Raw genomic sequence first — 27,274 nt, forward strand, 5'->3', positions numbered from 1 at the left:
ATCAGATCCAATCTGGGTCCTTTCTCGCCCTGCACAGGTTTTAGCTCTGATTGCATTAACCTGCTGATTTCAATTACGCTTCAATTAATTCATTTTCACTAAGAAGGATAATGCAGCGTGTCAAACTGACCAAATCACAAAGAGAAAATGTTGTTTTAACACATAAAAGAAAATTTCCGTTGTGGTTTGAAGTCCGTGAACATCATCGTCCTGCGCGTGCGTCATTGGCCTGATTTTGGAGGTTAGAAACACTCGTATAGCCGGTTTCTAGTACAGTGTGTTGAACACATCTCATCTGTACGTTCATTAATCACGTCCGCTGAAGAAGGTTACCGAGAGTCTTGAGAGGCTTTTCAGTTACTCTTCAGCGTATAATTCATCATACAGGGTGGCGGTGCTTTAAAGGTTAAAGAAGCAGCCTCTCTGACTGGAGGCTGTGGAGTGAATAAGCAAAGTGAACAGGTGAAATCCTCTCCTCATCTCCAACTGTCAAAAGTGCCCTTGAATGAGGCGCGCACGCCTCATTACACAACAGTCTGAAGTCAGACTCAGCAGGCACAGGTGCTCGATTGTTCAAATGTGAATTTTCTTTCTTTAAACACCATCTGTACTCATCAAGTTTCCATTGGACAACCCATAATGCATTTCAGTAGAGTTTTAGGAGACAGACAGAAGTCTGAACAAACACAATGAGCAGAATTGACAAAGTGATACACTTTTGCATCTTTAAAGTTTTGTTGAGGTTAAAAATCACATTTCCAGTCCCTCTGTCTATCTCTTACTCTTCTATCCTTGTTTTTCATGCATATTATAAAATAGTAGTAAAGTTGGGATACATACTTTGGTACTCACCAACATAGCGAATTCTGAAGCCTTTCTTGTTGGTGCCGTGGTCTGACGACCAGCGGACCAGAAACTGGTGACCGGAGGTGGTGATGTTAAAGGGTGTCGGCAGGTCGCCGCTCAGTGTTGCCAGAGTTGGACTGTTGGGCGTGGGACCTAAGAGACAAAAAGACACAGATGTGGGAGGAAAAAGATGAGGGAAAGGCTATTTTAATGTTTTGGGTGTTGACAATACAGTATAGTGTGAGAAAAATGATTATTTCCATTACTGATGTCATCGATGAAATCAAAATATAACCTGAGCAAATACACAATGTAGTACTGAAATTATAATTTTATTTCTTAAGGGGAAAATTTACGGAAACCAACCTGATCACATATGAAAAAGTAACGGCCCCCTAAAATTTAAAACTCCCTTGATGCCACTCACTTTGAGTTAATTTCAAGGTTATTCCTGTATATCTATATATATATATATATATATATATATATATATATATATATATATCATACATATACATCGTTGTCGCAGTCGTCTTCCTCCGCTTATCCGGGTCCGGGTCGCGGGGGCAGCATCCCAACTAGGGAGCTCCAGACCGTCCTCTCCCCGGCCACCTCCACCAACTCCTCCGGCAGGACCCCAAGGCGTTCCCGGACTAGATTGGAGATGTAACCTCTCCAACGTGTCCTGGGTCGAGCCGGGGGCCTCCTGCCGGCAGGACATGCCCGAAACACCTCCCCAGGGAGGCGTCCAGGAGGCATCCTGACCAGATGCCCAAACCACCTCAACTTGCTCCTTTCGATCCGGAGGAGCAGCGGTTCTACTCCGAGTCCCTCCCGAATATCCAAGCTCCTCACCCTATCTCTAAGGCTGAGCCCGGCCACCCTACGGAGGAAACTCATTTCGGCCGCTTGTATCCGCGATCTCGTTCTTTCGGTCATTACCCAAAGCTCATGACCATAGGTGAGGATTGGGACGTAGATCGACCGGTAAACCGAGAGCCTGGCTTTCTGGCTCAGCTCCCTCTTCACCACGACAGATCGGCTCAGCGTCCGCATCACTGCAGACGCTGAGCCGATCCGCCTGTCGATCTCCCGATCCGTCCTACCCTCACTCATGAACAAGACCCCGAGATACTTAAACTCCTCCACTTGAGGTAGGACCTCTCCCCCGACCCGGAGTTGGCAAGCCACCCTTTTCCGGTATATATGTGTGTGTATATATATATATATATGTGTGTGTGTGTATATATATATATATATATATATATATATATATATATATATATATATATATATATATAGACATACATATATACATATATATAAGACAGAGCACTCTGTGTAACGAAATGTTATTTTTCTTGTACCATCAGAAATCTCCAGCACATCAAACTCTCTCTCGGTGTGGAAACTCTCAAAGGTTATGGTGACATTGTATCCTTTCTCCACGTTAACGCTCCACGAGCACATCTGGAGGTTCGGGTAGCTTTCTGGCCAGCCCGGGCTGAGAATGACGCCCGATGAGTCGTATCGCACCTCCTGAGCGGGACACTGAACTGTAAGAGTGAGAAACAGACTGCCGGTGAGACTGTGCCAGGTGAGTACACACACTTAGCTTCAAAGCTGTCATCAGAATCAGTTCATGAAAGAAAGTCTAGATTAGCACCTTGACACATTGGAGGAGGAAGATCCATCTGCAGCCTCTCTCCTAAACGACACGTAAGAATCTCACTGCCGACCAATGAGAATCCAGGATGGCATTTGTATCTGATGATGTCACCTGGACGGACAAAAAGAATATGTATTGGAACCCTCCATCTGTTCTTGTTGTCTCCTTATTTTGATCAGGCAATTGCAAACATACACTGAGAAAACAGATTTTATTTGGAATATTAAATATCACCCATGAATAGCATCTAAAATGTGACTAAATATAAAGATTAATATTAAAAAATGAATTATTTCTACCTATTTATTTAATTAACAAATATAACCCAGTTATAATGAGTAGAGCCTACTTAAACATATTAGTTCAGCACTGACTTAATTTTATGAACAAATAGAACAATTGCACATGTTGGCCAGAGTATCTGTTTACCGTTCTGTGATGTATTGGCTTTCCAATTCAAGTAGTTACAGTTACAGACACACTTACATTTTCAGCATGTCTAAAAAATCTTGGGCAACAGTTAATGGACATTCAGTTCAACTTCTGTGAAACAGAAATAAGCTTTTTTGTGTTGAATAAATTATTTCTACTAGCATTACACTGCAGCAGTACAGCGCAGAAGGTCGAGCGGGCGGCCCGGTAAGTGGAAGGTTGCAGGATTGATCCTAGCTTTGACATGCGTGTTTATTTATATTATTATTTTATAGCTTAGAAAACGGTGTAATATTTACTAAAAAGTGTCAGATTTTACCCAGTTCCTTTATGTATTTCTTAACTTTGACTATACGGTACATTACAAACATATTTGGGGTATAAATGACTTAATTGTGTGTGCACATTGGTACCTCTGTTTTATTGGGTAGTTTTTCACAATGTACATGGTTCTGAATGCTGCTGAAAATAATAGTTAAGTTGGTTAACTGGTGGTAATTCAACCGTGCCATGCAAAAAAATAATCAGTTTAAATTAGTTTCCCCAAAGTTGCTGCTTCATTTAATCTCAAGTTAAGACAAACTGAGGAAAGTTCTTTGTGATTTCTACCAGGATCTGAGCTTAAAAATGGGGGTGCACTAAATCACGTGACAGGGTGCATGCATTATAGGAATCAGAGCTAATGTATGTGCAAAAATAACAAGCATGGAAACAACTATCCAAGACTCTTCGCCACATTATCGAGGTTTCTTGTTTCACAGAAAACTGGAAAGGAACAAGTTTCCAGTTTGTTTCTAATGTCAAAATGACCCATCAGGTGTCTGACAGGTAGGCAGGCAGCTCACCTATCTCCAGCTCTCCGTCCTCCATCAGTATGTCAGAGTTGGCCACTTCTGGGGGAGGCTGGCAAATCCTTAATTGGTAGGCTTGGAGCACAGGCACAGAGAGAAAAGACAAAGATTTCACCTTAAAATATGTGTGATCCAAACATAAAAAGGAAAAGGAGTGTGATCTGAAAACCTCGTTGGATCGAGGACGTGAGAAGATTTAGCATTAAACCCCGCCTACTTTAAATGTTTTATAGAAGCTGCAGGATGAGAACCCACAGAGAACACAACCTGATATTTAATCGCGGTTGTATCAGTTTGACTTTAATGTTTTTTTGAGTTCAGATGGTCAGGTCAGGAAACCCAGAGCAGCCTCAGAGCTACAGCACTGCCTTGACTCATAAAAAAGAAGGAACTTCACAGCTACTGAGCTGAAGGCTGTAATCAATATTACTGCATGAGCGTAGATCACTCGCTAACTGTGGGAGACGATGAAAGTACAGACGGAAAGACCGACGGACGGAGCGGCGTGGGGGAGAGAGGGCTGTAAGTCAGGATGAAATTGACTATGAAAATGAGACCTGCCAATAGTATCTGCTGCCCTCATGCATATCAAAGCCCTGTGGTGTGTGTGTGTGTGTTCATGTTTAGCCATGTCTGTGCATTAGGAGAGGATGACTGTAAGCACTTAATTGATCGCGCTAAGCTCCAAGACCATTTTATTCTTAGTTTCAGGCATCTTCTCATTCTCATCACATCTGCCTTCTCCGTTTCATTTCCATGACAACATCATCCACCGCTCTCGTGTCTTTGTGCGGGTGCCGGCATTCAGATTCTCGACCCACAGATAAATAAACAAAAGACCACAGCAACAATAAATATCCCCAGCAGTACGTTGATGCCCCTTTTTAGGGATTTCTTTGGCATTTAGAGCAAAAATGGCACATTTTCCCTCAGCCGCCTCTCATGCAAACTGTGGCATTTTGGATTTTGGTCAGATCAGGGAGAGACTCTAAAGATGATTTGTGAAATTCTGCCTGTTATTTTGACAACTTCTGCTCAACTTATTGCATTTTCTTATGAAGCTATTTTGTATTTCACACGCGATCCCCTCACTGAGGAGAGCAAGATGAGATTCCTGCTACTCTGTGCAGGAACATGAGTGAGATGATGAAGGCTATGCTCAGGTTCAGAAGAATGAGAATAGTCAAGGTTCAGAAGAATGAGAATCGTCAACAGCAAAAATAAATTACCATGAGGGCATCAATGATCGTTTAAAGTGGCAAAATCCAGATTGGAACTATTTGAAAAGATTTTTGTTAGCAAGACCAGCAAGAACCGGGCGCGCATCAGTTTTCCAAGAGTTTTGGACAGAAATGGTGGGTTTGGACGGATGGTTCTGCACCAGTTTTTTTTAATACAGAAGTTACTGCAGCAGATTTAAAGATGTCTTAGCGAATCTGCAAACAAGCTAGGATCGCTAAACGGTCATGGAACACCCACCCCTCCCCTCAGGTATCCTCTAGGGTTGGGAATCAAAAACCGGTTCTTGTTGAGAACCGGTTCCCATTGGATCAATTCCTAGGAATCTTGTAAATGGCCTGTATTTGATATAGCGCCTTCTAGAGTTCTTGAAACCCCCCAAGGCGCTTTACAACACAATCAGTCATTTACCCATTCACACACACATTCACACTCTGGTGGGGATGAGCTACAATGTAGCCACAGCTGCCCTGGAGCGCACTGACAGAGGCGAGGCTGCCGAGCACAGGCGCCACCGGTCCCTCCGAACACCACCAGCAGGCAACGTGGGTTAAGTGTCTTGCCCAAGGACACAAAGACAGCGACAGACTGAGCGGGGCTCGAACCTGCAACCTTCCGATTACGGGGCGAGCACTTAACTCCTGTGCCACCGTTGCCCCAATCTTTCGCCACTTTTGCAAACGATTCCCCTTATTAATTCCGGTGGGCACGAATGACATCATCGCGCAAGTTGCGTAGCTTACGGAAGCAGGAAACATGGCGTCTAAGCGGCACACATGCTTGAAAGTTTGGTTATATTTGACAAGAAAGAATTATAAATGTGGTGGTAGTTTGTACCAAAGGTGAAGTAGTAGCAGCCGGCTGTTTCTCCTCTGATATTATGGAGCAGAGAACCTCTCACACCAGTGGTGTTCTGTTGCTAAATATGTGAGTGTGTAATGAATTGAGGACCCAGGGAATTGCAGCAGTTTGGCGAGATTGACAACTGAACGGTCCAATAGTTGGTCTCGGACCAAAATGTGTCATTGGTAGAGGCTTTAAAGTGACAATGTGTAGTTTTTAACCATTCATCTCTGGAAATATCCATTGAAATGTTGTTGTAAATGAATTAAAAGATGCCCAATTGTTGAAAAATATTGGCGGTTTCATAACATGTAACCATAAAAATTGGGTCTAAAATACATGGGAGCAGGTCTAAGTCTCTGGGTGACGCCATATTGGATGCCATGTTTCCTTCTATGGAAGCCCATGAGGACAGAATGCATTTACTGATTTGTAACAAACATTGTTGTTTTACACATTTACCTCTTCACTCATTGCAAGTGATAAAAGGGAATCTAAAGATCTTGTTGCTTTGTTGGAGGTTGCACTCCCAGGGATTTTTTACCCTAATGGCCATATGTTGGTAAGGTCTTACTTGAACACAAAAATAATGCTAGCTTGCAATGATTTAGGTTTCTACTGCCGCCTATAGCCAAGGAAAATACACACTGTCACTTTAAGAATGTTGTTGAGAGGCATGAAAAAAATGTTTTAGGCTAATTTGTTTTTTACACTTTCCATAGAAACTATGATATAGAAGTATAACGATTTCACCAGAATATGCATTTTTTAGACGTAGAATTTTTGACACTGAAAACTTATTCTTTGTATTAATTAGAATTTTTTTTTACTGAAAATACAATAGCAAAAATGTCATCTCCTAAAATTCATCTGCAGATTTTCATCTTTAAAAATTCAACAACAGAATTTCAACAGAATATTTTCACTAGCAGAAATCAGGTGACCTCCTGGTCCTCAGTAGTGTCACGTGATCAAAGGAGCGTAATTTGATTGGCTAAGAACCAATCGACTCGATTGCCTGCTGCTGAATCGGACTTAGGACTTGTGGTGTAGACAGCCTCCTCATCCAGCACGAGATACCCAACACAACAGTGGCATTTACAAACATCAGCTGTGTGAAGGCATTATGTAGTGAACATGTGAGTGTATTAGCACTCATATTTGTTTTTCTTCCTCAGCAGCACATGTTTGTATTTATGTTTGTCTGTGAAGCACTTTGTGACTGGCGTCTGTGAAAAGTACTAAATAAATAAACTACTTCATCTTATAGAAAAGAAAATACATCCCTACTGTAAGACTACACTTCCACTGGTATAAAGTATATAAGAAGCACAAATGCAACATAAAGACTGTTTACTACATCTGATGTACCATTAAAAGTCACTTCTTAGCTTTCCACTTCCTTTGGTTTGCCATCTGGTTGAGGTTTAGCTTATAAAAATGACTAGCGTGGAGCTAGAAAACCATCAACAAACAGACCTGCTTGTAATATGTACACCTGTTAGAAATGTCCTAGAGCCAGAGACGAGCCCTGCTCCATGTGTAAAAAACACAGATGTGCAGGTAATAAAGACTCCTTCTTCAAATGCGTTACTGTTCCAAACGGACTTTGATCAAGTAGTAAAATGCTCCAGAGTTTGGATCAACTTTCCGGCCTGATTATTCAAAGGCAGTGGGTTTGTGAAGAACTTAATGAGAATGGAGTTAAACACAGTTCAGCTCAATGAAATACTAATCAATCTCATGATTGCAGCCACAACTAATGACGGCGTTATAGTTTCAGAGCTATACCTCAGGACAGGAAAAATAACTGCAGAGAGGAAGCTGTTAATGAGAGCGCCTTCTGTGAGGAAAATCAAATGTCACGTTCCACTTCCGCCGTACGGTAGAGTGATATTAGCTCTACCGACCAGTCATAAGGTCGCCGGCTTACCGTGGTAACTTAAGACAAAGAAGCCGGATCCAGAGAAGTCAGAGTGGAATTTAATGAGGATGATGTTGGAGGTCGAATAGACAGACTCCAGCGCTGTGTTCCCACTAAACTGGCCAATCTGAGGGGATGATTGATCCGGACCGTCCCTGTGGTGACACAAAGAGGAAAAACACATACTCAGAACCCGCACGGCAAACAAAAGAGACAGTTAAACATAAAAAAACTCATAACTGAATGGATTTAATCTGTTGTTCTAAAACAATGGGGTGGAAAGACGTAATTCGAATAAGTTACTGCAGATAGCTCTGACAGTTAGATGGCCGTGTGTGATCAGGAAATGGTTTCTCAAGGCTAGAATCCAAGATAAAAGAGACCTGACAATAAACTGTAATGCATAACCGGAGCCGCTCCATTGACTGCAAATGAAGATGGACACTTTGCGACGGAGTTGGTGCGACTGGATACGAGCCCGTCTTCCTCCACGAAACAATCAAATTGCCTGTGTGTGTCAAAGCTCTCCGATATGAGAACAAACTATGTTCCAGGAACAAGTTGTGATAACACAAATCTGTGGTTTTCTTTTTTTCCTTCTGAGATGTTCAGTTTCATAAGAATCGACTGAACTGTCATCAGGTCAAAAGAATAAAACACTTCTGGTGAAGACTGGGATTTGCAAGTTCTCCGCTCAATAAACTCACCATCTGTGATTAATATGAATTGTGAAGTTCAATAAAATTTTCATTTCTAACTTTCAGGTCACTTTGGGTGAAGCCGACTGCACTTGTCAGGTCGAATGAGGACTCTCCGATTCATCCGGGGATCAGTTTCTCTCTTACACTGTTTTCCGTTATTAGTACACCGTAGCAAAATATACGGTGAGAGGTTGCACAGTACATGGAAACATCTGATGTATCTGACAGCTCTCGCTAGGAAATCTTGTAGTACGTCTCGCCGTATGAGACCAATTAGCAGACTCAGTGACTGTCAGGTCGGCTGGCTCTGGACTGAGAATACCGCTGTGAAAATCACACCTTTACCACCGACACTGCGCTCTCCGCTGGAAGTCAACATTAGGGCTGTGTGAGCGAGGCTGTACGTTTTTGCACTGTGTTTCAAGCAATTGCCGACTTTTCTTCGTTTGCCCAGTTTTTTTTTTCCACCAGCAGACAGCGGGGTCAGAAACATGCTGGGCCACCAGTTCGTGGAATTCACACAATCATCTGTGGGTGGGCGGCGCATGGTTCAGCAGTCTTTTGCTGTTTGGTGTGGGAGAAGAGGAAAAGAAATTATAGACTTGAGCTGCACCTATACACTAAAGAGATCTGTAAACAAAATCGTGCCAGAGTTTGCAGAATTTCGAAGACAAGGGTGCTTCTGTTGGTGTCAGAGAAGAAACTAAAGTTTAAAATCAGAAAAACCGTCATCAGGATTGATCCTTATATGATTACTCTGCAAGTATAGGTCCCAAATGAATCATTTTTATTGATAAGATTTAGTTACAGCTGCTGCATTAAAGTAAGAATATACTGGATTTGACACCCGACTGGGTCCTTTCTATGTGGAGCTGACTTGTACTCTCTGTGGGTCTTCTCTGGGTACTCTGGTTTCACTTTACGTAGGTTTCTTGGTGAATCTAATTCAGTACAAGTTACATGTGTGTGTGTGCATTTGTGTGAGTGTCTCTGAAATGGCCTGGAAAGCTATCAAGGGTGTAGCCCACCTCTTACCCCAAAAAGATGGAGATAGCAACAGCAAAATATGATATTAAAAAAAAATATATATATATATATTAACCCTGGGAATCGATTAAAATAAATTAACTAATTAATCGAAAATCTGAAAAAAATTAATAGTAATTCATTATAATTTTATTTCCAGAAAAAGCAAGCAATAAACATGCAAAAATATACAAGAGAGGCTCATTTTATTTATAAAGTGCATAACTTGTTGACGTGTGTAAAATCACTGAATACTGTGTTTAACAGAGAAAACCTAAACTCAAATCCAGTTTCTGTTCAAAAACATTGTTTGAAAAAGTCCATTGTGTAAACAATGAACAGGATATAAATCTAGCACAGTTAGCTTATGTTATTCAATGTAAATTTCATTTTTCACAGCATTGGTTGAACTAGGATTGCCAACTCCCGAAAAGATAAATAAGGGACACCTCGCTGGCATGGCCCACAAATTGTGGGTGGGACGGAGTTTTGAAGGTGATCTCAATTGTATGGAATATATGAATATTATAAGCTTATTAAAAATATTTATTTTATAACGTTAAAACATGTAGTGGGATAAATCTACCTACATTTTCCTTTCCGAGCTCTTTGTTTTGTTTTCTTATTCTTATCTCGTCCTATCTGTCTGATCCTGCATCTGCCACAGGGAGATGCAGGATCTAGTTCTCCAGAAAAAACGCTGCCTGGCCGCGGCCGTGGAGCACGGGGGATGAGCGCAGAAGCGATGCGCGTCAGGCATGAACAAAAGACAGAAAGTACCAACGCAGTTATGAACGATCGCGTGTTAAATATATTTTGGTGGCGCTGCTTTGAGGATGTTACTGTGGCCGTGAGCAAGACACAGATGCCGGTGGAGCGCATGAGCGCTCTGCCTCTGTTCATCATCTCCACTCAAAAGAATCGTCGATGCTGAGAGTCCATAATGTGGGTAGAAACGATCTTTTTTCGGGCTCAGTAAATGATGGTTTAGCAGTATTGTTCAGGCAGAAATATGGAGAATTTTTGGAGAATGGTGGCTCTGGGTTGGAGAGATGGTCACATTAATTGTGTCATTTACTTTTAACGCGTTAAAATAACAAAATTAACATTAATAATTAACACGCCCTAATATATATATATATGAATATATATGATGGTTTGGTCAACATCAAATGTTGGGAAACGCTTTGCAGAATTCATATTTTCAGGAGGGCCTAGAGTGTCCACACTGGGACTGGGATGTCAGGATTCAAATTCCAGTTGGGTCTACAAAGACTTTAAAATGGGACCCAATGCCTCTCTGCTTGACACTCAGCTTTAAGGGGTTGTACTGGGGGTTGGACCACCAAATAGTTCCCGAGTGCAGCTACAGCTGCAGCTCACCGCTCCCCACGCGGAGGGGTCAAACGCAGAGATGTAATTGCACCAGTGTGTGATGATGACTAACGGGACTTTAAAGCAACAGGATTTGGAGATTTACTCATTAATATTCATGATATGTGAAATTGCCTCTGATTGGCTTAAAGTAACACAGACATTGGTTTCAGTGATTCTCTAAGTAGAAACTTTACCAACTTCAGATTGTACAACCCTCTGCTGTCAAGAAACCACACTTAACAGTTTTTAGGGATGGGTAGGTTCACTGTGTAAATAAGAAAGCTGTTTACTCTACTGATAGCTAATATAAAGGCCAGCAATTGGCATTTTCAATTCACCAACCATCAATAAAAACCACAAGAAGAAGTATGTTGGCATCATGGCGGAACCTGAAAGTACGAGTATTGTCTTAGGAGAAGCAACAAGCTAAAACCAAGCCTACACTCGTTTGAGGGAGGAACAGAAGGCTATGAAATCATGAACTGATGGTGACCTGACTTTGTTGCCACTAGACTTGTAAGTATTATATGTTTTTTGCCCAAGAATGTGGATCTTTATACTTTATGGCTTATTTAATATCAGTTGGCATGTGTTAGTGTTAGCTCATTGTTAGCACTAGCTGGCTATGACAGGCCTAATTGTTCACAACAGTTGTAATTCAGATTTCAACCAGTAGGGGGGAGAAGTAGGAAACCGTTTAGAGTTGCTTTAAAGCAATGCAACTCTTACGCTGCCTCCATTCGCTCCTCTTGAGTAAACAAATCCAACGCTGATTTTTTTTCCTAAGCAAATAACACAAGTCTGAATGTATTCCATCATGTTGTGGAGTTGCTAACGCTAACAGTTACCTTCTAATTGCCGAGATGTGCTATGCTCTCTCATGAAAGTTAATCAACACAAACTTTTGCGGTCGCTAGCCAAGGTAGGCAAGTCCGTGAATGCAAATATTTCCCTATGACGTAGAAGGGACAGTTGTTTTCTTGATCCGAGCCTTTCCCCTTCTATTTTCTTTCAGCAGCTACATTTTGGGAGCTAGGGGTATATGCAGGTAAAATGACAGAATGACCATGCGTATTTCAAGAAGAACCACTTTTATGCATTTCCAAGTGAACCTCCCCATCAAATGCACACTTGGCAGTTTTGCTTGCTTTTAGCACCCCCCAATGTCCGTTATTATTTCTCTGTGGTGTAACGTGAGGAAATATGGGTTTTCTGTCACAATGGTGGTGCTGGACTCAGCTGGGTCAAAGCTGGGTCGCTGAGAACTTTCACCCACAGATTAAGACCTGAACGCCAGCGAGTCTGGGAGGAAACCATAACATCTGCCACCTGCAGTCTACCAGAAGATGTGTTTCCATGAGTTGTACCCAGACCAAGTCAAAACATAAAGTTTCAACTTCTTTTTCTTGATTTTAATGTTAAAGTAACCATTATCATTTTGCTCATTATAAATGTGTTTAATCAAATGAATGACTATTATGCTTTGGGGTAATTATAATGGCTTAATGAATCCATTCTTAAATAATGTTGAGAATGTTTGGTACTGACCTTCACACACACTCAAGCACACAAACATTCACACACACCCACACACATCTTCCCACAGTAAACTCCAGACACATTTGATGACGCACACGTTTGCTTTGAGAAGAGAAAGGTTTTTGGTAAGTTTCAGTCTTATGATTCCAGTTCGTGCTTGACAACGAAAGAGAACAGACCTGAAAACCAAAGGGGGGGCAGAGCCTGTTGGCTCGTTCTTCCCCCCTTTCGCGCTGTTTCTGCCAAGCCAGGCAGAATAGCTGAATCGCAACTTCTAACGCAGACTCATTACCGAGTCTTTTGATTTCTGAGTGAATTAACTTAAGAAAGCGCGTCGACAAAACGCTCTACCATCCACGTGTACCGAGGGCAACTCTGGACCGGTTCGCGGCGCATCTTTGTCTTCTTTGCCAGCCAAGGTGCCCTGGATGAAACATCCTAAGGTGACGTCCCGGGTCCAACAGAGGGTCCGATTTTCGGTGAGGCAAAACACGACAGATAGCGTTTTGATGCATCTTTTCCAACTAAGCCTAAGTTTATTCAAACCATCACTTTTCACTCAGATACCTGTTTCTTCCTGAAGCAAAATCAGATGCACACACGCATTCATCTCACCTCATCTCACCACACTTTGCACCCACCCGCATCCATAATCACATCATATCACTCTCACAACTCACAACATTCTCAATCTTCATAAATTCACCAGAAGGTCAATTTGAGCAAGAACAGCATATCAACAGTTAAAGATTGTCCCACAAAGTTGCCAAGGTTGATTATTATTTTCTGTTTGTCAATTTCAAAATCATTAGTTTAATTTGAAGAATTAAAACTTTTAATCGTCAAACTGGTTTCCTCATTGAACTGAAACACAGACACTCAGATATTATCGGCAGTTTATCGATGAAAACAACCTTTGAGTCTTCTTAACAATAAAACTGAGTAAAGACAGTTTCTCCTTACAATATGGTTAAACCAACCAATTTTTCTTTACAGTGGTCAAACGGGAAATAAAAATTATCTCTTCGCTGTACGTTCGTCATTGCAACACTTTAATCTAACACCTGAAACATCTCCCCAGCCTTCCTGAGGGTCTACAGGAGTGATTCAATATTAAATAAATGAGTTGTGTTCATGATTTAAAACATGCATGATGTATGTCCGCTCAATCTTTTCACAAGTCCCAACAGAACGGCCTGCCAGTCTAAAGTTGTAAGTGCGGTATTCTGGCCACAGAGGACGGTGGGTTCTGCACGACATTTCATGAATCTTTAAAGGGTCATTTTAGCACAAACTGGCTCAAGAAAATGATTAAAAAATATGAAAAAGCTGCAAAGTATGGCTTTAAGAAGGCTGGAGACATACTTGTTGATACTGGGGAGCTTTAGTTTCATCCTTGTGCAAATTTTCTAAAACACAATAAACCCCATGTGACTTTAGCTTACGGGATGTTAAATCAGTTGGATGGCACAGAAAATAAAGTGCATGTTTGCAAAGAATAATGTTGCAAAATAACTTTAGTGAGTTTCATTTTTCAATTACTGTTATTTAGACTGCTTGGACTTAACTAAAACTGAACCACAAAGATGATGACGGCAAAGCCCTGACACCAACTCTTCTCACGAAAAACAAGTTTGTTGACCAATATATTTCTGCCATAATTGTTAGACGAAAAATAATGACATAAAAACATTTAAGAATAGCATAATGTTATATGAGGCTGATTGTCTGGTCATTATGTTCCTGCTTAATTGGCTTATTAAAATGTGTGAATACTTAACTGGCAGTGTTCTCTGTCATTTTCTTGTTGCAGGTTAAAAGTTAAAAGTTTGGGAACCATTGCTTTGTAATGATTAAAATAATTAGCTGGTATCACTTATTGTAATAAATGTAATTTTTGAAGTTGCAGATTATTGGCGTGGGCATAAACAGAGAAAGCATTTTGTGCGGCAAAATAAACATATAAATGACTTATAACTTAGTTTATTAAGAGGAAGTTAAAGTGAGCACCAGATGAATTTATTTGATTTCATCTACCTGCTGGTTCTTACGGTCATCGGGGTTCTCAGACCGTTGGGACAGACGTTAAGGTCTAAAGTATAGACAGTTGGACTCATTAAACAGATTACGTTCCTCTACATTTACAGCAGACCTCGCCTTAATCTGCTGCTGTAGTGATTCCTGTACTTATCTGTGTCTTAACACATCCGTCAAAGGACACGGCACCCAGCTGAGAAGAAAATGCACGGAGGGGGCAGCAACATTTCAACCAGAAGTATAAAAAGGCTTAAGAGTCTATTTAGGGCTCTGCTGCCACCTCGTACCTGCGAGTGCCTACGCAACACTGTATCTGAAAACCATTTAAACACCTGCATTGGCAAAATGTCTGCTGTTGCCAATAGATGTGCCTCTCAGGAAGAATAATGAAGAGAGAAGTAACGCAGGAGAAAGAAACGGGTGGAAACTGGATTTATTTTACATTCAGATGTGTGTGGCTTAGATTAACGTAAAAGCAAAAGACTGAGAGGTTAGGAAGGGGTAACCCAGAGCAATACGTATAATCATGGACATAATTTTTCCAAAGTCAAGTTTTGACCCCTGCACTTTTTACCATCCAAAAACAATATTACGCTATATTCAATTGACACTGGTTGAGCTCTAGGACCAAGCGGAAAACAACCGTTTGTGATGAAGCCTGTTTCCCATTAGAACATACTGTCAAGATACCCCCCCCCCCGTGTCCCCCTCACTTCTAAAGTGAAAATTACGTCCATGTGTACAATTTACGATGATGCACTGGATATTATTTAGGAGATTAAAAGATACTTTTATGTAGTCACATAGATTTTTTTTAACAGAACTTGGGATTTTTGAGAAAAAGCTAAATTTGTTAGTCGTGTGGTAGAAATCAACCCTATAGAGCTTGATACCGAAAATAGAACAAACATTCTAAATGATAAATGACCCGCACTTGTATAGTGCCTTCCAGAGTTAGAGGACTCCAAAGCACTTTACACTACAGTGCGTCATTCATCCATTCACACGATGCCCTGCGGCGCACTGACAGAGGCATAAGTACTTCGTATGGGACTTGCCATATGTAGTACCTAGATCTTCCACCAGAGGGCAGAATAAATAACAGATGAGAGCTTTACGGGAACGTACTAATCCTGTTAAAGTGGTGTAACTCCTAAACACTTGGTATCACATATGATGAATTTGGGTCAAACAAGTCAGAATTTTTTTAAATTAATTTAGAAAATTTTACGATGGAGAAAAAAATGCTTCACAATGAGAGGAACTTCAACACCAATCTCTGAAGGACACCTACCAGACGGTAATGTAGTCATAAATGGGCTCGGTGCTCAGGACGGTGAAGTTGATGTAAATCCCGTGTCCCGGAGGAACTCTCACACTCCACACACAGTCCTGGAAGTTCGGGTATTCCTCGGGGTGTCCGGGTGAGTAAATGGTTCCATTCAATGATGTGATGTTCCCGCCGCAAAGAGCTGTGTGGTGGAATTTTAACAGATACATAAAAATTAGCATTGCTGTTTTAATAAATGTCTGGATATTAATCCTCAAGGTGAATTTGTTTTTAGCGGAGGTGAAAGAAATAATTTTCTACCTTTAGCACATTAAAACCCTCTGAATGAAAGACTCCAGCATAGAAAAAAATGAGTTGACCAATGCAGACGATTACCTTCACAGCGTGGAAGTGGGTAGTTCCAGTTCCTGCTGATTCCATGTAAACATGTCAGAGAAGCTTCTCCAATCAGAGAATATCCAGGGAGACACTCAAATGACACTGTCATCCCGACGCTGAAGTCTGTGCCAATCACAATGCCGTTTCGGAATGGCCGAGGGTCAGGACAACTCTGGAGCTGGTAGGCTAGAGAGATAAAAAAAAAAAGTTATTATTCCAGCAGGAAAACAGCTTCAATTTCCCAGCCAGCCTATATAAGTGGGCCACATACGGAATAAATAGGTAACAGTTTGGATCCCAACATTGTACCGTTTATATAATGACAACTCCGCACCATCACCCGTTGGTTTCTGAAGAGCCCAAATTGAACCACAGTGGGGCCGGGGGGGTTGGCTCCTACCACTGCCATCTTGGTTGTGTCTTGTCACTCCCAGAAAATACTAAAATGGTGCTGAGCGCAGGGCTGTGAGGGTGGGGGAAGATCATTGACACCCTTCAAACTCTGAGCCGATGTAGCTAGCGCTAACTTAGCTAACCAAAGCTGATGGAGGCTAGCAGGCGCTTTTAACCAGAAAATGTGGTTGAGCAACTCTGCAACCCTCATTCTGCCTTCTAGGCTGTAAAACCTTTTAATGTGATGTCGAAGATGAGGCCTTTCCTTAGCAGGGAGCGCTAGGCAGTAGCTTGGAGTTGCTACAACAATGGCAAAATTTGGCCCAGCAATGGCTTTAGCAAGCCCAATTATTTATTTCTGCTGTAAAATTGAAACTTTTAACTCAGAAGTCAACGGGAACTTGCTCCTTTCTGGAACTAGTCCCTTCCACATTGGCTTCACTTTAGTCAGGCAGCGTTTGCCCTCTTGGGCCCAACAGGTTTTAGTTGCCCTATGGGGGTTTGCCTACATACATTCTAATGTGCCCTATTTAGGTTCTCAGAGGAATCCAGGTGGTTTGACCCGTAAATGGGCATGTTAACAGCCCGGTCAAAATCTACGAGGGCAAATCCCATTAAGGCTACCATTAAAACCATGAGCAAAACCTGTTGGGACCCACACTGTTTGCCCATATATAATTCTTATTGGGCCCGCAAATGTATGCTGGCTGGGTTTTTGGACAAAACTGTGATCAAAATAATGGAAAATGTCTTAAAAAGTAAAAAAAAACTTGCAGATTAAACATAAAACCTTTTAAACATAAAACGTCTGAAACAAATAAAAGGTTCCACACATTTATACTTTTGTAACATGCATCACACAGTAGGGACCTGATCAAAGTTTTAACCTGCTGCTAAAATATAAAGAATAAATAACGCTGATCAAGAAATACAGGAAAAACTTTAAATATTTCACATTTTTGTTTCTACTGTTGTACGTGCCAACTGTCACCTCACAAACATTTCTTTCAAAAAGTAAGAAGGGTATTTACATCTTTTCCTGTTTTAGAACACTGGCAGTGCTGCCAGTGATAAAAGCCATTATTCATCAGCCTGTGTAATTTTCACATAAAGAGAATTAGGCCAAACAAATTTAGGCTGCCTAAAGGATTTGTCATAATAAATATAACACTTCAATGCCAGATGGCATGAATATATAATTCAGTTTTGAAACGTATCCAAACGAAGAACCTGTATTCACCCTATAATCTCTTTGGCTCCTTCACTTCAAACCTTCTCTCATCAAAGTAGTTAATTTTGATGTTTAAAAAAAAGCTCCGTTGGATTGAAGTCACGGCTGGTTTCAGCTAAACAAGCAGTGCAGTCAGACGTCTGCTTGTGTTTTTTCTGCTTGGGAAATGATCACTGCAAACAAGGTGTTGGAGGGAGAAGAGCAGAATTAACATTTACCTTGATACGTGATGTGGAACCCAGGCTTGTTTTGTGAGTAGTCGCTGTGGAAAAAGAAGGTGGTTTGATGGGTGGTGCTGAACAGCGGTTTAGGAATGACCGGACCGCTGAACCGGTCAATCACCGAGCCCGTCTCCAGCGTTCCACTACGAATCTCTAGGTAATCATGGATCGCTTCGGTGGAGAAGTTTAGAAACTTGAGATGAATCCCTGAGGAAAACAAAGAAAAGTTCTTGAAACTCCAGCAGAATCAGTGTCAACTGCAACCATTTGCTTTTTATTCCTTTTAGCTGAACTGATGTGTTTCTTACCAAAGCCAACAGGTAAATTGACAGCCCATGTGCAGTCTAATCCACTGGGATAGTTGCCAGGGTAACCGGGACTTAGAATGACTCCACTTACATCCGTCATAGTACCACCACACTGAGCTGTATAAGGAAATGGAGATAAACATACACTCAAAGAAAATGGAAAAGTAAAGAATATCTTGAGACGAGGCAATATAGAATCAGAAAATGAAACAAAAAACAACAGGATGAGCAAATGGGCAGTGCTACACAATATATACGATTCAGTTCAATGCTTTATGTTACAAAGCTTTATAAGACGTTAAAATAGAAGTTTGTTGTTCTAGGCTTAGCTCACATCATGGGACCAGTCTGGATGTTTTACAATAGAAATGGGAGCTGGACCTGGGTGCTGAATTATCGGATAGGGTCTGGAACAGGGTTCTACGAAACATTCCTCGAGCAAATGCCGCAGACGTGCACCTGCTACACATGTTCTGGACTTGCCCAAAAATGTAGCGATTGATTTTTGATGCACTCTCAAAGATTTGTGGGACCTCTGTGCACTCACACCCTTGGATCACTTTGTAGTGGTTGCAGAGGAATCCGTTGGATAACACCCAACTAGTCCTGATTGCTTTATGCTCTTTGTTGGCCAAGAGACTTAAATTGCCCAATTGGAAGGATTCTCGTTCGCCAACATTTGGATATTGGGTTATGGAGGCCATGGGTCATGTTCATCTGGAAAAGACATTGTCTGAGGTGGATGATTTTCATGTTATTGGGTGTACTATAGTGCCATATAGTCATGAGCTCTGGGTAAAAAATAACCAAACCCATTTGGGAAAAACAGGTGGCCAAAAGGTGCTCAGATGTACAGGACACAAACCATGGTTAGAATGTTCTTCCAGAAGGAAACTCCAGAGCCAACCCAAGACACTCTGGAGGGATTAGATCTCTCACCGTTGAACTTCCATAACAACAATAACAACAAAAAACTATGAAAAATGTTCTTTCTTTGCCTTTATGATTAATTTGGGGCAATCGACCATTTTCTTTAGCTTTATTTTTCCCAGTCAAGTTAGGGGCAAGCTTCAATAAGATATAAACCATAATGTGCTCCATCAAGTGGTTGATCTGCCAGTTAAAGACGTGGCACCCCAAAAAGGTTTGGGCCGCCGAACCCATGACCTCAAAACCAGACACTACACAAGACGATTGTACATAATTTGATATGTGATGTAAAACATGGCCGTGGTTCTCAATTATTTTGTTTTGAAAAACTTTTTTTCCCAAAAAACAAAAAAATTTACATCTTAACTAAAATCTCACATGCATGCAAATCTCAGCGCAAAAATGATTTGTGAAAGCAGAAATGAGCAAATCCAGACATGTTACAAGACCAGGCCTTTACCTCCTCATTGCATACTGATGTGCTGGTTTACTCTGTGTTTTGTGCCTTATCAGTTTAAAAGTCTACCCATACTGCATGCAGAATACTAAGTGATCTGTTAATCACAGGAATAAATTGGATAGCCAGAGAATTTTTGCAGAGCTTAAGGGTTGCATGATTGTTCTGTATGTCAGTGACCAGATGTGAGCATGGTCAATGTGCTGCAGAACACCTACCGATACACAACGGCACTGGATAGTTCCACCTTCTGACTGGTCCAGGCATACAGGTGATGTGAGCATTGCCCTAGACATGTAGAAGCAGCCACAGGTTATCACCATTCAACAGTTAGAAGAGCAGAACAAATCAGGTTTAAGTGTAGCATTTTAATCCACACAACCATTGTGTATCTGTTAAACATGAAGCAGGCAAAGCTGTACCAGAGGTCTACAACACACGGCACAGGAACAGGGCAGACCGCAGCAGAAACATTTATTATTTAGGAGTTGTGTAAACCACACCAGAGTTGTGTGTTTAGTAAGCAGAGAGAAGTCACCAGAGAATGGGGATTTTCCTTTATTTAAAAGGCTTTAAATAGATCTTGCAGAAATGCAGATAAAAGTAATAAAAAGAAATTCAGCAGAGCTCGAATGAGTTGTGGCAGGGGGTGCTATGTTAGAGAGACACTTGCAAAACATTAAAAACAAGGAGCATTTCAAATTTTACAATGTATAATTACAACTGTATCATCTGCAGAAAGTGCAAAACGCTGCAGCCAAGTTCCTGACAAATGCAGAAAGACGTTGTCATATTACACCCATCCTGGAAGACCTTCACTGGCTCCTCATACACTATCATATTACACCCATCCTGGAAGACCTTCACTGGCTCCTCATACACTATCATATTACACCCATCCTGGAAGACCTTCACTGGCTCCTCATACACTATCATATTACACCCATCCTGGAAGACCTTCACTGGCTCCTCATACACTATCATATTACACCCATCCAGGAAGACCTTCACTGGCTCCTCATACACTATCATATTACACCCATCCTGGAAGACCTTCGCTGGCTCCTCATACACTATCGGGTGAGTTTTAAAGTTCTGATCTTTGTCTACAAAGCCCTAAACAGTCAAGCTTCTCTATATCTGTCTGAGTTGCCCACCCCCTATGTGCCCTCACGTTCATTAAGCTCAGCCGAACACCTGCTACTGTGGACCCCCAGGATAAAATACAAATCATGTGGGAAATGAACTTTCTCGTTTCCACCTCAAACTCTGGAACACAATCCCTCTCTCTGTGAGGCAGGCACCCTCTCTTGCTTGATGTAAATATCTACTGAAGGCACAAGGGTGGGGGGTCACAAGGGGCCCCAAACTTGCTTTCAGGGTGGCACTGGTCCACCCTGGACCCATCCTAGAACCGCCCCTGAACTGAACTGTTGGAGCTAAACAGACAATCTTATGATCACCTTCAGTCGCTCTACAGCCTGTGTGAATCACACAATTAGATTTTCAAAGACCCGTTTACCTGAAGAGAGTATCCTTGTTCGCACGAAAACTGCACAACATCCCCCACCATGAATCTGTCTCCTTGTCTAACTCCGTAGTTTGGAGTTTGAGGCTCCGGGCATGATTCCAGACCGATAGCTATAAGGAAGCAATAACATTTTCAGCCTGCACATAGAAATATCGGGTTCAGACGAACATTTATAAACACACACCGGTATATTCCAGGTGAAACCCAGCAGCGGAGACACTGATATCAGAGGTAAAGCTGAGATAGAGGTTGTTAGATGTGCTGTTCAGAAGAGGGGGGATGGTGGTTCCTGAGAACAGAAAGAAGAAAGATCAAATATTTTAAAAGCAAATGATCTTAGTTAGCTTTAGCAAAGGAAACAACAAAAGCTGCTTAAACCCACGTTTATTCACTGCGGAAAACTCAAAGGAGCGAGAGGGGATTTACTTCAATTTGAGGCATCCGGTTTATTTTAAATCACTTTTTAAATGTTGTCTTGACCTACATAGAAAGGCAAGGAGAAGTAGAAAATAAGACGAAGAAAACAAAGCCAATGAAGGGAAGTTAGCCCTATATGACGACTAAACTAAATGATACACCTAAGCGTGGGGGGTGATCTTGAAAGCTTATGTCCTTGTTTTTCAACCACAAAAGCAGTAATAAAAATCTATAAGCTCCAACGTTGTAAAAAAGGATCAGCTGTTGCTTTGATTTGCGGATCGTTTTAGTTCGGTGACAGGTGTGCCATCAAAACTTATCCAAGCTGAGACTTTCCTCTGAATGAACAGTGAATTAGGTCACAGGATGTTGTGAGGGGAATTAATACCCAGGTTTGAACCTCGCTGCTGCTTGGTTTTACATTAGACAGGAAGCACAATTCATTACCGTGACATTAAAACTTCTTAATCGTTATATTTCAACTCTTAATCGTTTCTAGCTTCATAATTAACTGCATTGATCCAACGGTGTCTGTTATTTGTGGACGTGGGGGGGTATTAATTAAGAGTCCAATTTAAAATCGATACTTTTCCGTCATCCATCTGCCAAAATTTACTTATTAATAAAATTTCTATGTGGAAATAGATTCGATTTGGTGTCACTTCATTTCTCATCAAACAATCCCTTTTCCATTTAGTCACAAACGCGCCAAGCCCTCCTATAGATTATTTAACGCAATGAGAAGATACCTAGATGAATTTGCCTACCCAGAAGCAGAGTTGCAATCCCCAAAAGATAAGAGAATATGATTTGCCACGGCAGCAGAGTCGAGGCACTTTCATAGGAGGTAGTGTGGAAATTCAGGCGAGCTGCACTAATGGCACATTAATGTACAAGACTCTTTTTTGGCAGTCTGTCAAGTACCCTTTTTTCTCTCTCAGTCAAGCATATGAGATTTTTTCTTCCTGTGTTATGCCTGAGGAAAAAAATCAAGTCAAACACTAAAATCCCTCTATTATAAAATTATTTCAAAAATGAATATAAAAAATTTAGCAAAGAAATACATTTTTGGATAAAGTGTGCTTTTCATTACGTAAAGACCAAGTTTGCTCGTTTTTCCAATTGATTTGCTGTGTTCTCTAGTAGAAATGAATGCCTTGTGAGATCTGGCGCTCTTGTTTGAGGAAGTAGAAGAGAGCCAGAGCAGAGGCGAGCTTAAGACTGCTGGATATGGAGTCTTATACCTGATATTCAAACATCTCGCCTCTGATTCGCTAACAGCAGTGTGACTCTTACCACTAACTCTGCTTTGCAGCATTTATGTTTTATCTCCACAAATAACACAAGCCTGACGGGAGTTTTGCTCTGTTGTGGAGTTGCTAATGCTAACAGTTAGCTTCTACTAGCCAAGATGTTCTCTACTCTCTCCTGGACACTAAATCAACATCAGCCTTCCCCGTCATGAGACACGATGGGTGAGTCCACAAATGTTAATTAGACAATACGATGCACATTGTGTTTGTAATCTGAGAGTTTCCCGGTCTACTTTCTAGCAGAAGCTAAAGCAGGAAATAGGAGTAGACGACTATCACATTTAGAAAAACGGTTTCTCAGTGAACTTGGTCTTTAACATACAGGTTTTCGCCAACCAGTTTAGGTTTGGGACTGATTCAGGTAATTTCCTAATTTACTTGACAAATCAAGTCATTAGCTTCTTATTTTTAAAAGAAAATTTGCCTCTATACGGATCAATTAGGAGTGTGACTCACTTCTTATGCCTCTCTTGAGGAGTCACATAAACACATTGTGACAGTAAGCACCTGCTGGGGGACTCGAAATGCAAAATTCTACATTTATTATATCAGAAGTTGACGTGGTCTTTCTAATACACTGAATAAAATGAATGTTTTTCTTTGATTTCATGCTTATTAGATATCAAGCTGTTTGTAAAATGTTTTACAGTGTACTTGTAAAGGCTGATATATGAAAACATCTCAGTCAGGCAAAAATCCTGTCTCTCCAGAAAGTAAACTCTCACAGATGACTTTTTTTACAGTGAATAAACAGATCACAAGCTGTTTTTGAGGCTGTTCATTGAAAAACCATCTGCAGAGAAATAAAGTGGATTAGATAAAAACATGAAAATGATGAAAAATGTGAGAAATGGCATTTTAACCCAACAGCTTTCATATGACATTGTTATGATCCAATACCGCACAACAAGATGCGACACATGAACTAACATTACAAAAAATACAAGGTAATAAAAGATGCAATCATGTTTGATCACATATTTAAACATTGTAATTTGTTCGTTTCAAACAAAATGATGTGAAACAATCATTAGCCCCAAGCTAAAATGTATAATAGCAAATAGAAACACCTGTAAAGGTTCCTGAGCCTTTACATGGTCTCTCAGTCTAGTTAAATGACTGAAATAAATGTGATTTTGCACAGTAATCTCATTTTTTCAGCTTCGCATAATTGTGTGTTTTTAGTAACATTTCTGTTGCTGGTAATCTAGCCATGGGTAAATAAATAAATAAAATCCTTTAAAATGACACTAGAAGAGGCACAAGCCTGATGGAGGACTTGACTTTACTAACTTGGGTCAGACCCAAACCCAGAAGAGCTGAAGCTGGGTGGTAAACACACTCAGGTAGTTCTGATATCACCTGAGCTCCATGACGTCGGAGACTGATGCAACCAGCGTTACAGCTGTACTAAAGAGACGATCAGAAACAGGTTACAGTTGGATGATCTAGGAAGGTAGAAGATCATGACGTCTGAGCGGTGAACAGGTGAGCGGACCTTTGGGACGTTCCGCAGACACCCCAAGAATGGTACAGCTGCAGATTCACGCCTGCAGCAGCGAATCTGCGGGTCTGCAGCTGTAACTATTCATCACATCTTTGTTCTTCACGGCCGTGATGCGCTTGGATGAAAACATCCGCCTCTTTAGCTCCCGATCAGCTGATGATAGCTTCAACACACCGCGCTGCTGATTAGTAACGCACGTATTTCCTCATCAGTAACGGAAACGGCGTTGTGATAAAAGACGGTAACTAATTAGATTACTTGTTACTGAAAAAACTAATATTTTTTAGTAACATTGTTATTTTAAACTGTGTTATTTTTATCACTGATGGTATTATACAGTACGTTATGATACAATAAGTAACATCAGTACCATATACTTTGTTATGATGCAATACAGTATCATAAAGTACGTTATGATATATATAGTAACATACTACGTTATGATACAATACAGTAACATACTACGTTATGATACAATACAGTAACATACTACGTTATGATACAATACAGTAACATAATACGTTATGATACAATACAGTATCATAAAGTACGGTATGATACAATACAGTATCATAAAGTATGTTATGATACAATACAGTAACATACTACGTTATGATACAATACAGTAACATAATACGTTATGATACAATACAGTATCATAAAGTACGGTATGATACAATACAGTATCATAAAGTACGGTATGATACAATACAGTAACATACTACGTTATGATACAATACAGTAACATAATACGTTATGATACAATACAGTATCATAAAGTACGGTATGATACAATACAGTATCATAAAGTACGGTATGATACAATACAGTATCATAAAGTACGGTATGATACAATACAGTAACATACTACGTTATGATACAATACAGTAACATAATACGTTATGATACAATACAGTATCATAAAGTACGGTATGATACAATACAGTATCATAAAGTACGGTATGATACAATACAGTAACATACTACATTATGATACAATACAGTATCATAAAGTACGGTATGATATAATACAGTCACATATACTACGTTATGATACAATACAGTATCATATAGTATGCTATGATACAATACAGTAACATATACTACATTATGATACAATACTGTATCATATACTATGTTATGACACAATACAGTAACATATACTACGTTATGATACAATACAGTAACAAATACATTATGATACAATACAGTAACATATACTACATTATGATACAATACTGTATCATATACTATGTTATGACACAATACAGTAACATATACTACGTTATGATACAATACTGTATCATATACTATGTTATGATACAATACAGTAACAAATACATTATGATACAATACAGTATCATATAGTAAATTATAATACTCTATCATATACTTCGTTATGATACAATACAGTTTCATATAGCACATTATGAAACAATACACTAACCTATAGTACCTTATGATACAATACAGTATTATATAGCACCTTATGTTACAATACATATTCTACGTTATGATATAATACATGTAATATGTTATGATACAATACAGTAACATATACTACCATATAATACAATGCAGTAACATACACTGCAATGATATAATACGGTATCATACTACACTATGATACAATACACTAGCACAGTACCTTATGATTCATTACAGTATCATATACTACATTATGATACAATACAGTATCATAGTACCTTATGATTCATTACAGTATCATATACTACATTATGATACAATACAGTATCATAGTACCTTATGATTCATTACAGTATCATATACTACATTATGATACAATACAGTATCACAGTACCTTATGATTCATTACAGTATCATATTCTACATTATGATACAATACAGTATCATAGTACCTTATGATTCATTACAGTATCATATACTACATTATGATACAATACAGTATCATAGTACCTTATGATTCATTACAGTATCATATACTACATTATGATACAATACAGTATCACAGTACCTTATGATTCATTACAGTATCATATACTACATTATGATACAATACAGTATCATAGTACCTTATGATTCATTACAGTATCATATACTACATTATGATACAATACACTAGCACAGTACCTTATGATTCATTACAGTATCATATTCTACATTATGATACAATACAGTATCATAGTACCTTATGATTCATTACAGTATCATATACTACATTATGATACAATACAGTATCATAGTACCTTATGATTCATTACAGTATCATATACTACATTATGATACAATACAGTATCACAATACCTTATGATTCATTACAGTATCATATACTACATTATGATACAATACAGTATCATAGTACCTTATGATTCAATACAGTAACATATAGTACACTATGATACAATACGGTATCATATAATACGTTATGGTACAATACACTAACATAGTACCTTATGATTCAATACAGTAACATATAGTACGTTATGATACAATACAATATCATATACTACGTTGTGATACAATGCAGTAACATATAGCACATTATGATACAATATACTAACATAGAGTACGTTATGATACAATACAGTATCATACTATGCTATAATACGATACAGTAACATATGCTACTTTATGATACAATACAGTAACATATACTATGTTATGATACAATACAGTATTATATACTACGTTATAATATAATATAATATAAAATGTGAAACCGTTTAATTTTTCCATAAATATAGAATTTATACTGAACTCATGTATTTCCCCAAAATGTGACTTGGAAAAAAAAAAACATAATTCATCAGAATATCCAATTTCTAAAGATT

The 27,274-nt window shown here is 39.8% G+C and overlaps 1 protein-coding gene across 12 annotated transcripts in view; it reads right to left on the reverse strand.

Annotated features, from left to right (window-relative positions):
- LOC107372769 (CUB and sushi domain-containing protein 3) overlaps positions 1-27,274 on the reverse strand; it is a 630,513-nt gene that overhangs the window by 55,921 nt on the left and 547,318 nt on the right. For 8 of the 12 annotated variants that reach the window (XM_070547446.1, XM_070547444.1, XM_070547445.1 and 5 more), the window contains 12 exons: positions 21,409-21,513; positions 21,216-21,334; positions 19,912-19,981; positions 18,307-18,423; positions 17,996-18,205; positions 16,151-16,339; positions 15,779-15,956; positions 7,814-7,959; positions 3,793-3,873; positions 2,513-2,626; positions 2,214-2,402; positions 841-999 (listed from right to left, as the gene is read on the reverse strand). In XM_070547446.1, the coding sequence (XP_070403547.1) occupies positions 841-999; positions 2,214-2,402; positions 2,513-2,626; positions 3,793-3,873; positions 7,814-7,959; positions 15,779-15,956; positions 16,151-16,339; positions 17,996-18,205; positions 18,307-18,423; positions 19,912-19,981; positions 21,216-21,334; positions 21,409-21,513 (1,677 nt within the window). The remainder of the gene's footprint in view (positions 1-840; positions 1,000-2,213; positions 2,403-2,512; positions 2,627-3,792; positions 3,874-7,813; positions 7,960-15,778; positions 15,957-16,150; positions 16,340-17,995; positions 18,206-18,306; positions 18,424-19,911; positions 19,982-21,215; positions 21,335-21,408; positions 21,514-27,274) is intronic. The other 4 variants (XM_070547452.1, XM_070547443.1, XM_070547442.1 and 1 more) reach the window with 2 other exon arrangements.

Source organism: Nothobranchius furzeri, chromosome 19 (assembly GCF_043380555.1).
Source record: "Nothobranchius furzeri strain GRZ-AD chromosome 19, NfurGRZ-RIMD1, whole genome shotgun sequence".
NCBI classification, from domain to species: Eukaryota; Metazoa; Chordata; class Actinopteri; order Cyprinodontiformes; family Nothobranchiidae; genus Nothobranchius; species Nothobranchius furzeri.